Genomic DNA, 12,926 nt, shown 5'->3' on the forward strand with positions numbered 1-12,926 from the left:
ACCCCACACCCCTCCTGCCCCCAACCCCCGCCCTGAGCCCCCTGCCGCACCCCGCACCCCTCCTGCACCCCAACCTCCTGCTGCACCCCTCCTGCACCTCAACCCCTTACCCTGAGCCCCCTGCCACATCCCGCATCTCTCTTGCACTCCAACCCCATGCCCTGAGCCTCTAACCATCTGCCCTGAGCCCCCTCCCACATTCTGCACCCCAACCCCCTGCCTTCAGCCCCCTCATACAACCACACCCCAACCCCTTGCCTTCAGCCCCTTCCTGCACACCGCATCCCCTCCCACAGCCCGCACTCCCTCCCGCACTCCAGTCCCCAACCCGCTGCCCCAGCCCTACGTTCATGGCCTGGCATGCAATTTCCTCACCCAGATGTGGCCCTCAGGCCAAAAAGTCCCACCCCTGACCTAGAGGCTCTGACGAAGACCAGAGCTCCATTGTGGTAGGCAAGGCTTTGGAGCTGTGCTCCAGCTCCGCTCCAGGCAAAAACCTGCAGCTCCACTGCTCTGGAGCTGCTCTGCGCTACAGCTCCAGGCTCCGCCCCAAAGCCCCGGTGGTAGGCACTGTAAGAGATAGCAAGTGACAGACCCTGCTCCCAAGGAGCTTACCAACTGAAAGACTGGGGAAGTGTTGGAGAAAGGAAATGTTATTAGCCTTATTTACAGATGGGGGGGACACAGCTTAAGTGACATGGGAAATTTGTGACAGCCAGGAATTAAACACAGGTCTAGTGCTTCAACCACAAGAGCATTCTTGACTATACATTGTATCCCGTTATCTAAAAGTTGCCCGACTACCTATAACAATCTAAATTAATACCAAAAATAGCTAAACAATGTAAGCTTTTTAATTTTGTAAATTTCCAATCTCCCCATGCCTCACACTTTCTCTCTCTCTCTCTGTCAAAATGTTGGGGAGGGGGAAACCTGCATCCACGCTGTCCCTAGGTGAGACTTTTTTAGTCTGTGGTTTGGGTTTGTTTACCTTTTTTAGGTCAAATGTGTTATATAATATTTATAACCTATGATTATTACACTCAGACTCCAATGCCACCAGTTTTTCAATACTCACATTTTAAATACTTTAAGAAGTTCTGTTACTCTCGTGGACTGTTTAGCCACATGGATGCATTGTTGCTTTCCTTACAGAGAGAGAGAAGAACATAGACTTGCCCCAAGTCACCGTTAATTTGAAGGCAGTGTTTAACATCCCTCTCGCAAGGATTTTGGTGTTTCAATGAGAAAAGGGGGTTACAGGGCCCTGAGCGGTTAGGGGAGTTCAGCTCCTCACTGGTTTTGGGCGGGGGGGGGGCACCTCATGGCCCCTGGTTTGTGTGGGTCCGGATCCTGACCGGTGCTGGGAGGGGGGAGCTCCTGACTCTTGCTGTGCGGGGGTCCGGACCCTGACCGGTGCTGGGAGGGGGGAGGGGAGCTCCTGGCTCGACCCTGACCAGTGTTGGGGAGCGGGGGAGCTCCTGGCTCTTGCTGTGGGGAGGGTCCGGATCCTGACCGGTGCGGGGGGGGGAGCTCCTGGCTCTTGCTGTGCGGGGGTCCGGATCCTGACCGGTGCGGGGGGGGAGCTCCTGGCTCTTGCTGTGGGGAGGGTCCGGATCCTGACCGGTGCTGTGGGGGGAGCTCCTGGCTCTTGCTGTGCGGGGGTCTGGACCCTGAGCGGTGCAGGGGGGGGAGCTCCTGGCTCTTGCTGTGCGGGGGTCCGGATCCTGACCGGTGCAGGGGGGGGAGCTCCTGGCTCTTGCTGTGCGGGGGTCCGGATCCTGACCGGTGCGGGGGGGAAGCTCCTGGCTCTTGCTGTGGGGAGGGTCCGGATCCTGACCGGTGCTGTGGGGGGAGCTCCTGGCTCTTGCTGTGCGGGGGTCCGGATCCTGACCGGTGCGGGGGGGGGAGCTCCTGGCTCTTGCTGTGGGGAGGGTCCGGATCCTGACCGGTGCAGGGGGGGGGAGCTCCTGGCTCTTGCTGTGCGGGGGTCTGGACCCTGAGCGGTGCAGGGGGGGGAGCTCCTGGCTCTTGCTGTGCGGGGGTCCGGATCCTGACCGGTGCTGTGGGGGGAGCTCCTGGCTCTTGCTGTGGGGAGGGTCCGGATCCTGACCGGTGCTGTGGGGGGAGCTCCTGGCTCTTGCTGTGCGGGGGTCCGGATCCTGACCGGTGCTGGGGGGGAGCGCCTGACCCCTGGTGTGCGGGGCTCCTATCTCTGACTGAGCGGGGTGGGGAATCGCGAGCCGCGCGAGCCAGCAGCACCGACGCCTCCAGTCATGAACAACTTACCCCAGCCCGCGGCGCCTACCACGTGTTTCCGTCCCTCTCCGCCAGCCAATCACCTGGGCGCACGTTGGACGGCGGTTGCCATGGTTACCATGTAACCACGCTGCCTCTGGGCTCGCGGAGGAGCGCGCAGGGCCGCTGGGACCGAAGCTGTATCGAGAGTCGCCCCCTCCGCGACACGGGCACCGAGCCGCCGCCGCCGGCCCCGCCAGCACCATGTCCTCCTCCACCCAGGCCGGCAAGGGCAGGAGGCAGAGCGTCAGCTTGTGAGTGCCCCGCCGCACGGCCCTGTGTCGGTCCCTGGCCACCGGCGCTGGGCAGCGGGCTCAGGAGGACACGGGGCAGGCCGGGGGCCCCCGCTCTCCACAGGCCTTGGGTGCTGGTTGTCTCTGCTAATCCTGGCAGACCAGGCTCCATCCCAGTGCTATAAATCTGCACTGAGAATGTGGGGTTTTGTTGGCCACGCTTGGTTACCATCGCCTTAGTTTACAAGATCTCTCTCCTAGCTGATCTGTGTGGCACGTTTCAAGTGCACCCATCCGTGGGGTACCTAGCTCCCAGTAAGCTCTCTCTGCACGTAGCCTCTTCCACACAAGGATCTCAGAGCATTTTAGAGCAGTGAATGGGCTAAACCTCACAGCTGCCTTGTGAAAGAGGGAAATGGTAGGAGCCTAATTTTACAGCTAGAGAAACAAAAGCACAGATATATGATTCACCAAACTCAAGCAGAAAATCTTTGATAGAGTTGAGAACTGTACCTATGTGGCCTGAATCCGAGTCCTACATTTTAATCCAAAGACTGTGCTTCTTGGTCCTTCATTTCCATACCAGTTGCCTTTCACACACTTAGCCTCATAAAGAGACAAGAATTTTAGCATTTCTTCAATGCTGTTATTTTACAGTTAAACATTTGCTTCTGTGTTTATGAAGTTGACATTTTGTAGTAGAAATCCACGATTTCACTACAGCTTTATACTGTTCATTATCTGCTAAATAGTCTATATACCTTTCTTGATCACATTTTGTTTGGTTGAAATAGGACATCAAAGATGGAGTTAAATACCAAGGGGACATCTATTTCAGGAACTAGCAGCCAAAGACGAATGAGCTATGTTAGTGGTGTCAACCCAAACAGAGTTGAATCATTGAGTCGAAGAAGCATACTGATAGCTTCTGATGGCAAAACCATGGATAAGGGGTCTCTCATAGGGAGTAGGCATACCATTCAGGTAATGAACTTTTCAATACCAAACATTTCTAATTATGTTTAATTGTTAATCTTAAAAGTTGTCTGGAAAGAGGCTTGGGTGGAGTGCAGGGGGAAAAGAGGGCAGTGTGACAGGGTAACTCTGACTCTGAATGTGACAAAGGTAGGCTTTCTAGGAAAAGGGGAAGCCAGTGAAGATATTCCAGAAAGTGAGAAAACCCATTGGAAAGGATGATGATCACTGTTTAAAAAGAGACCCTCAAAGGAATAAAGTATCTGTGTCCTTTTTGCTTCTTTACGATATATTGTGGAAGGCTGAAATTCTCCCCCCCCCCCCTTTATTTTCTAACTTACAAATAGAGTTTCTGCCTTGTCTTCCCTGTTTTTTTTCTAAGTGACACTTTGGAGGATTCCTTGGAAGTCCAGAGAACTAGTGTAGGAGATTCCCTTGCTCTTAAGGATCAGGGATGTTTAATCTTTAACAAAAGATCTTTTATCCCAAAAGGACATCGGTCATATGTGTTAAATTGATTTAAAAAAATAGTGATTAAAATGAATTTCTTATGCAGGTGCACAGGTTTCATTCCCTTGGCACTGGTACTTTTGATGTCATGTCCATGCAGTCTTGGGGAAAAACAGGGTAGATGAGACCACCATATTTGCTTTTGAAAAAACAAGGAGGATTTCCCCCCCTTAATCTTATGCATTCATCCATCATAAAGAAAAAGAGAAATTTCTTTTGTCACCTCTTATATAGCAAATATTTGCTACATCTAGCATATCTTTACTTGCTTGCCTTGATTTGGTAGTAGGCTGTATGCAAACAGCTACATGCTCAAGGAAAGCTTGATTCCAGATAAAATAAATGAAAGATAACTTTTAAAAATTCAGCATGTTATATTAATATCCAACTAAGGTTTTGCATGCAAATTGATAAAAATTGTCAATCTAGGCTAAAGCATATTACATACGTGCATTTCTCTGTTAGTGCAGGGGTCTTACATGGGCCCAATCCATTTCATTAGCCCTGAATGTGACACTAAGGCTATGCATAAGACACTGCACAGGAATGACTTTTACCCTTAGAGAATGTCAGGTTCCAGTTCTGTTAATATGCCATCTTTCACAAACATTTAAGAATTGTTCTCCTAATTAAACAAAAAGTGGAGAAAATGTTCTTTTGAAAAAAAACATTTTTTTTTCGATTTTGTAATAATAATGCTTTAAATTACTATAGAGCTTTTATCCACTATTGTCAAGGCACTTGACAAATCGTAATTGCCTCACAGCACTCAATGTGGGGAGGTATTATCTCCATTTTATAAATGGGAGACTAGGGTAAGGAGATTTAAGTGACTTACAGGGGTACACAATAACTCCTTAAATAGTCAAGGAATACATATATTTATTGAGCAGTGAAATTTACTTTTTCCGTTACTTCCTTGTGTTAATTTGAAAAATCAGCCATTTAGAGCAACAGTTTTCTTCTTAAGTTGAAAATAACCTATGTTTAAATCCATGAAACATATTGACAGGAGCATTTGTGTTTCTTTACCTGACATAGAGAAAAAATTCCAATATAAAGTATCAAGAAAATTCTGTTTAGAAACCTTACAATCCACTTACAGTATATTTTCTTGCAGAAGAAAATTTTTTTAGGGGCGGGACTAATAAAATTTAATAAAGTTGCACAATAATTTAATAATATTAGCACTGTGAACCAGCTAGCCTCTGATTTATACCAGCAGAATTTAGGTCCTCTAGATTTCTTCATCATGAAAGTTACTATAAAGCAGCACAGCCTGAAAAGTCAGCAGTGATGATCAGGGAGAAAGTGTGCCTCAGGTAGCTGGTGTCTGTCGTTTCTCAGCATATTACTAAACGGCCTCCACTTGCAGAGTTCCTAAGAAGCTCTTGGCAGAAACTAAAGATATCCTCTCATGGTTGAACCCCTTGAGGGAGAGTGGCAGTACAAACAACATCTACCCTCTCAATGTATGCTGGCACAGAGAGGTTCTGTTGCCCCTCCCTATGCTGACTACTAGGGTGAATGTTCCTGTACCTAATAAAGTTAAATTTTGCATAGCTGCATTTGTAGCTCAAACATTTGTCTTTTTCACCAACAGAAGTTGTTCTAATAAGAGATATTACCGCACCCATCTTGCATAGCTACATATTTTCATTTGTTTAGAGAACATAAGATAATTTTTATTATTGTTATTTAAATATTCAGGTATTTGATGAGCAAGGGAAGGATGTAACACCTCGTCCACTCTATCGTCCAGAACCAAGTGCTTCACTACACAGACAAAGCAAAATCTTATCAACGCAGGATTTCTCTGGCGCCACTGGATCTGATTTTCTGTCTTCCTTCTCCATGCATCAGACATCTGGAGTTAATGCTAGTTTAGTAGGTCCATTCTCAAGGTATGTTGTTGCATTCCTTGGGTCAAATCCTGGCCCATGCTATACAGGATTCCAGAATGGCCATGTATGTAAACTTCAGCAGTGCTAGTACCAGGAATAATTGGAGCTCTGGGTTCCAGTCCCTGCTCAATTTATGTTAAGGCCCCTCCCATCTCCTTGGCATTTCCTGTCAGCTAGCTTAGGTGGCTCCCTGCACAGCATGCTGGCTTTTGTGGATCCCAGTCTTAGGCACCTAACCTCTCCCTATGTATTGTATAGGGAGCCTATGTGCTTAATTCAGGGCTGCGGATTCCACTAAGCAGGAAGGGACCTAAAGTTAGGTGTTGCAACACTGAGGCTCAGTCCGCTTTGTGCATCTAGCCCCCAGTTGCCATTGCAGTACTGCGCAAACTTAAGGGTTTGCACTATCATTTTTGTCATTTTATATTTTGGGAATAATAACCAATAGAATGGAATCTATCTATAATTTCTCAGTCATACCTTCCTTAGCCTATTTTCCTATGTTGCATTATATTCTTATATATTTTTAGACAAACACCTTTTGAGGAAAAGGAAGTATACTAAGAAAACTGTTATCCACAAGTATGTTTTTAAAAAACCTTCATCACAACCACTCCATACATATAGATTATCACTTTTAAGTCAAAATGAAAAAACACGAGACAATTAAGTGTTTATGATTTTCAATATGTTTTCTTATATATTTCAAAGACATTTCAAAGGATTGATAGTAAAAAGTGCTGAAGATTCTCACCTGACAGTGGTGGGCTCATAGCATCACACAGCAACATCGCTCGCACTTACGGCTAGTAAAAAGTGGGAGGACATGGCCCTCCCCTTTTAAAAAGTGTGGGGGCATGGCTCCCTGGTCCCCTCCTGTTCCGGCATCCCTGCTCCACACTTCCCAGCCAGCCTTGCTGCTCTAACAGCACTGTTGGCTGTGTGGCCTAGAGATTGGAGGAGGCTGGAGTTCAAGAAGTCAGGGATCTAGTCCCGCTGCCCTTCCGTGTCACTGTAGGTGAGTCCCATGGCTTCTCCGAGTTTCAGCATCCCCAGCCGTGAAATGGCAACAACCACTGTGCTTTGAGATCACTGCCTGATACCTGCTGTGGTGAATGGACCCCAGATCTTATTAAATTCTTCCCCATCATCTTTTCAGTACCATAGGATATTCTCTAAGATGAAGTCTTAATTTCTTAACTCTTAAACAACTTCATTATTTTCTTTCCAGTGTCTTTCTAGGATTTCTGTGACACAAGCATTTGCTGTATGCACAATCACTATGTAATGTGACTTGGCGATCCTACTACCAGTAATTCGTTATTTTTGTATTATTTGGATTATTGCCATATCTGGACTTTATTTCTGTATATTTCTTTGTTATTAAAGGACATATGGAAGCAGCACTATTTCTAAATCAACCACATCTACAACTGAGTCTATGGCAGATGAAATAGTAGAGCCTGGTTCTAGACGAGACACAGCTATTAGCTTATCTGGTAAAGAAAATGTGCTTCTGTCATTACAGAGATTCATACTGTTGGCTTTGAAGCATGATTCTGGGGGACACTGAAGTCGGTAGAAGTTAAGGGGTGCTGAGCACTCTTTGAGGAGCTCGGTGCCCCACAGTATGTGACTCCAAGTCAACACTATTATTTTTTACAGTTAAGTTTTCCTCTTTTGATCTTAGAACAGAAAAATATTTTCATTTTCACATTATGTAATTTGACAGATGTACAGGTGAGGCGAGATGAGATAAAAGAACAGCTGACAAAAGAAGACATTGATAAGAGAGTGGATATTTACCTCACGGAGACAGAAACTATCTGGTTATTGGACATGCCAACTGTCATGATGTCCGTAGAATCTGAAGATGCTGAAAAAGTGCAGTATGTATATGTACAATTTCACACACACTTCGGTATCCCGAGCCACAATATGCTCAATGCTCTCAATTTCCATTGACTTGAGAGAGTTGAAAGGGCTCATGAACATACAGGATCAAGGTCTTTACTACCTATATTTCACAAGATGCCTTTTGTCTAAATGCCATACTGTACTCGCTTCCATCTCTAAACATGGCAAGCTAGTCTCCTTTACACTGTCTTGCTGATTGAATTTAGACCTTTCACCTACTGGGGCAGATAAAGCAGTTGGTGAAAAGCAGGGGTGGGTCGTATCCTAGTGACAACAAAACCCATTACTAAAATGAATGTTTTATTTAAAAAAATCATTTCCCTTTACTCAAGTAAAAAGGCTTTAAAAAACAAATGTCAATCTTTAATTATTTACCATCAATTGGAGCCCCATTATCATGCCAGGAATAGAAGAACAGGAGCAGTTTTTATTGCTTAAAATGCATTTATTTTGTAGCAGTGCTATGTAAACATAGGAAAAGCAGACTTTTAATCCAAACATTAAAGGGACACACTCAGATAAATATTATATGGTATTAGTAACACAGGAAAGGATGTTTGTTTTCTTTAAAAAAACCACCAAACCAACAACCTGTAGAAAGGAGAGGATTTAGAGCCTCATTCTGCAAATACTTGCATTTAAGGCAATTATTCATTGTAGTAAATGCTGTGCTTGGTAGTACGTTTGTGGGAGGATCAGGTTCTAGATGGCTAGAGAGCCTACAGGAGTTAGGTTTTGATATAGAAAAACTGTTCTGGGATTTCTGGTTTATTTACAGCAGTTCAGGTTTACTAAAAAACAACACTCCCCACTTTCCACCCCCAAGTTTGGCAAAAGACTCTGGATGTATGCTTTCCATGCAGCTTTTCAGTCAGTAATTGCTAAACAAAGTATAAACCAACAAACTAGATAATCTTTATGTTTCCCTGAGGCTGCTGTCTCTTTCTCCTACTAAAGTAACCCAACCGCTTTTAAAGTGTAGCGCCTAAATAGGCTTCTCTGCACCTAATTAATTCCCACTTTGGCATTTTAGGTTAAATTCACAAAGGTACTTAGGTGCCTAAAATCCAAATTTAGGCATCTAAGTTCCAGTTTTAGTCTCCATCGTGATTTACAAACACCAGCCATTTCCTGTAGGTGCCTAAACGAACTTGGCACCTACATTTTCAGAGTAGATATTTCCTCTGCCTAAATGTCTGCCTCTGGGTATGCACACTGCTGCCTCAGTGTAGTTGTTCAGGTGCTTATCTCCCACCTAAGCCCCATGATGAGTCATGAACCAGGGAAGATAGGCTTACCTCTATTGCCTGCGAGGCCCTACCTGGTAGGCATGCTCAGAGACTCCCTGCTAGATTGGGTCCCATTCAAAATCTGGCCAGAGGAAAAGCAGATGGTGATAGTGCTACTCATCTTACACATTTTAGCAACCCAACGATTAGAGCACTCACCTGTGATGTGGGAGACCTGGGTTCAACTCTCTCTCTGCCTGGTGGGGAGAAAGAATTTGAAGAGGGATCTCCCACCCCTCAGTAGTGTGCTCTACCCACTGAACTATGGGATATTCTAATGTGGGGGCTCCCTCAGTCTCACCAGTGAAAGCCGTTCCACTGCGGATAAATAATTACAAGAGTTGAATCCAGGTCTTCCACAGCCCAGATGGCTGTTCTCACCACTGGGCTAAAAGTTAACATGGGTGGTGGCAGCTCCACCACCTTCTCCTTGTGCCACCACCGTTGTGTGTGTGGAGTTGGGTGCCTGCCTGAGTCATTCTCACAAAAAATACCTTAGATGCTTAAGCCTCCTGGCTGCAGGAGAGGGGTGCCTGGCTGTGAATCACTAGCAGAGCTAGACATCTAATGCCAGGCACCTTTCTCTGTGAGAGGTAGAGGTTTAGCAGGCACACCTCTTGGCAGCTCCCTTGTAGTATGTTGGTTTTTGTGACTCACAGTCTGACACGTATCTCTCCCTAGTCATTTAATAAGGAACCTAAGTGCCTAATTCAGTGTGATCCAAGGAAAGAAGGAAGGGAAGCAGGAGAGAATAATATGATTCTGATTTAGTATGTATGCACAGCATACATTGTGGATTGACTGGGGGTGGAGGGTGACCAAACTGTTGGTAGATTCCGGCTTAGTATAATCCATTTCTGCCTTTTGAGTATTAAAACTGAAAGAACTAAAAAAAGACATTTCCTCTTCACTATTTCTGCAGTTACTAGCAACTAGACAATATAGATTAATCACTTTCACTTTTGTATTTAGGCAGCATCTAGTTAGTTTCACTCTGTGGTAGAGATGGGCCAGAGCTACAAATTTCAGAACTGTATCTGAATTTCGCCAAAGTTCAAGGATGTTTATATCTGATGTTTTGGTTCAGGCCCATCTCTATAATACTTTTCTGATCTAAACCATGTAGCAAAGTTGGGGTAGCAACCATTGCAAGGGAATATTTTAATTGAAAGAGACAGAAGCAGTAGACTTTAGTTAAAAACACTATGTCTTGTTCAATGTGTAGTTTTCATATGGATAGATTTGGGTTTTTTTAACATGCATGTAATTTTTTAAAGGGAACGGAACAAGGATTATATTGAGCTTTGTAAAAATAAAGTTGGTAATGATCGCTTTGTGGAAAGGATGATGCAAACTCTTAATGGAGCACCAAAGACTAAAGAAGTGCAATGTGAGAAAATCCTCATGGAAGATAAAGGTAAATTACCATTCAAAAAAGTGATAAATATAACAAATGTTGCTTAAGAGCCCTTTTCCATTAAACATTTTGTATATTTGCTAATTGTTATTATTGTGACTTATTAGTGATTAAACTTAGATTATTCATTACTTATGAAACATATTCAGGAGAACACTAAAATTAAAGAAAGACCATGCGACTTGGTTGAGGCTACTTTTGTGAAGGTGAATAAGCAGGCTAACGAAGAGTTCAGGAAGTAGACCTGTGTGGGACATGATTTTCCTGTCCTGCCAAAATTTTTGTGATTTCAATAATTTTTCCTGCCCCAAATTGGGATGAAAATTTAAAGTCTCAAATTTTTGCAGTCTGAAAATCTGAAAAGAAAATTTGGTTTGGGTCCATCAAAATGTTTTGAAGGGTTGTTTCAAACTGGAAAAACTGGAATTTTTTGTTTAGAAAATGTCAAAGTGGAATGTTTTGACACTTCCTAAACCTCACAAATATTCTTTTTAATGAGAAATGTCTTAATTTCTCTCTCCTGCAGAAAGTTTTATTTCAGTTAAATAAGCATTTTTTCCATAATTTTTTTTTGTCAAAAAATTCCTGAGCAGCTCTGTCAGGGAGTCCTTTCCCTGCTTATATACCCATGCAGCAGCCAGCCAGAATGTAAGTGTTTGCATTTCTTGAGCATAAAATAAAGGTATGGTAGAGTGGCCTGAAGTAGTCTGCATCCCAACAGAGTTGTGGCAGCAAGAGATGGGATAGCGGCATCAACAGGGCCCTTGCCACACTTCTGTACCTCCTACTCCTAGCATTTAGAAACTGGTCCAGGGAGCAGCACATTCATCCATAGAAAGGATATAGTAGTTGCTCCTTCTAAGAGCTCTCCCCCTTTGTATTCTGTCTGTCTCAGCACCACGGAGTCAGAGTACTTCAGGCAAGGCAAAACTATCCAAAACTCAAACTAAACATCTTTCTGAGGTTTGAAAATGTTGTTCCTTTTTTGTCCTTAATTTTTCCAGTGGCTCTGGTTTCAGCTTTAGGCGAAGATAGCACAGTATGGTAGCATGGGAGAAGCTCTTTCACAGGATTTCAAATCTCAGTCAAACCAGGAAGTCCTGGCAAACATAGGAGAAGACTGTCTTACAAGACTTCTGCCTCAGTTTTCTAGACAAATTTGGACAAGTATGCAGCCTTTTAGATGTTTATCCAAATTTCAGCACCCACTTACGGCATTTTCGTTATGAAGAAGGCAAAAGAATGGCTGTGGGGAATGGTGCTCTAAATCTTATTTCTTTGATTTATTTAATGTATATAAACTAAATATAAAAGGATAGTATTGTAGAAAAAGTAGAGAGGACATATATGTGTATAGATTAGATACAGAAATTAACTAGCAATATATTCCCCACATTATATGCATCTGTAATTCTGATTATTCTACATTCCAATTAGTTGATGTTTTGTAAAGTTGAATACATAAAGACTCATGGGTATATAAATGCTAAGTATTATTAGAGTTTTTTAATAGGAGATGGACACACACACTGATGGGAGACCCTACACACAGATGACGTTAGGACACCCATGACAGCCCCACAGTTGCTGTTGTTGCAAACTTGTCTGACACTGTTTCTGTACCATTTTACCAACGAGATTTGGCATCTCCCATAAAAAGTCTAATATTTCCCTCAATTTTAGTGCTTTACAGTAAATGTTTAGAAGCACAATACAGTAGAACCTCAGTTATGAGCACTTCAGGAATGGAGGTTGTTCGTAACTCTGAAATGTTTGTAACTGAACAAAACGTTATGGTTGTTCTTTCAAAAGTTTACAACTGAACACTGACTTAATACAGCTTTGAAACTTTACTGTGCAGAAGAAAAATGCTGCTTTCCTTTATTTTTAGTAGTTTATGTTTAACACAGTACTGTACTGTATTTGCTTTTTTTTTGGTCTCTGCTGCTGCCTGACTGCGTATTTCCAGTTCCAAATGAGGTGTGTGGTTCACTGGTCAGTTACTGTGCTATAGTATTGTGTAATTCATTTTTAGGGATAATGGCCACTTCTTGGGACTTGTATGATTCCTTTAATGCCTTGGAACCAATGCTTACATCTTCAGTAATGGAAAGAAGTAGCAGACCAACCAGTGTGAGTAGCAGTAAATCTAATGTGACCAAAGACCGTGAACGAACCATGTCTACGACTTCTACAGATAGAGGTAACTTTTCTTTCTAGGTTTAAATTTCTATAGTGTTATTCTCCTTATACAGTTGTGATTATCTGTATTTTTATAAAAATTATACTGAGAAAAGTTAAAGTAAAAAAATAACAGGGTTAAGGTGGCATGCAGAACCTTAACTCTGTTCCCTTGTGTGTAAGAACTACGATCGTGTTTTAT

At 43.7% G+C, this 12,926-nt stretch overlaps 1 protein-coding gene and 1 long non-coding RNA gene across 5 annotated transcripts in view; both read left to right on the forward strand.

The window, feature by feature from the left end:
• The first annotated feature begins 1,102 nt into the window (after positions 1-1,102).
• On the forward strand, positions 1,103-2,198 carry LOC127055724 (uncharacterized). Of its 2 annotated transcripts, none has more exons than XR_007775587.1 (3): positions 1,103-1,664; positions 1,826-1,880; positions 2,099-2,198. It is a non-coding gene; the product is annotated as an uncharacterized LOC127055724 (long non-coding RNA). The 2 variants fall into 2 exon arrangements; XR_007775588.1 differs by lacking the exon at positions 2,099-2,198 and adding an exon at positions 1,935-1,971.
• Positions 2,199-2,391: 193 nt separating this feature from the next.
• Positions 2,392-12,926, forward strand: part of DNAI4 (dynein axonemal intermediate chain 4) — a 28,918-nt gene continuing 18,383 nt past the window's right edge. For all 3 annotated transcript variants that reach the window (XM_050962917.1, XM_050962918.1, XM_050962919.1), the window contains exons 1-7: positions 2,392-2,552; positions 3,326-3,515; positions 5,727-5,920; positions 7,310-7,419; positions 7,653-7,809; positions 10,404-10,543; positions 12,579-12,746. In XM_050962917.1, coding sequence (XP_050818874.1) covers positions 2,503-2,552; positions 3,326-3,515; positions 5,727-5,920; positions 7,310-7,419; positions 7,653-7,809; positions 10,404-10,543; positions 12,579-12,746 — 1,009 coding nt within the window. In that variant the 5' untranslated portion in view covers positions 2,392-2,502. The remainder of the gene's footprint in view (positions 2,553-3,325; positions 3,516-5,726; positions 5,921-7,309; positions 7,420-7,652; positions 7,810-10,403; positions 10,544-12,578; positions 12,747-12,926) is intronic.

This window comes from Gopherus flavomarginatus, chromosome 7, assembly GCF_025201925.1.
Source record: "Gopherus flavomarginatus isolate rGopFla2 chromosome 7, rGopFla2.mat.asm, whole genome shotgun sequence".
Lineage (NCBI taxonomy): Eukaryota > Metazoa > Chordata > Testudines > Testudinidae > Gopherus > Gopherus flavomarginatus.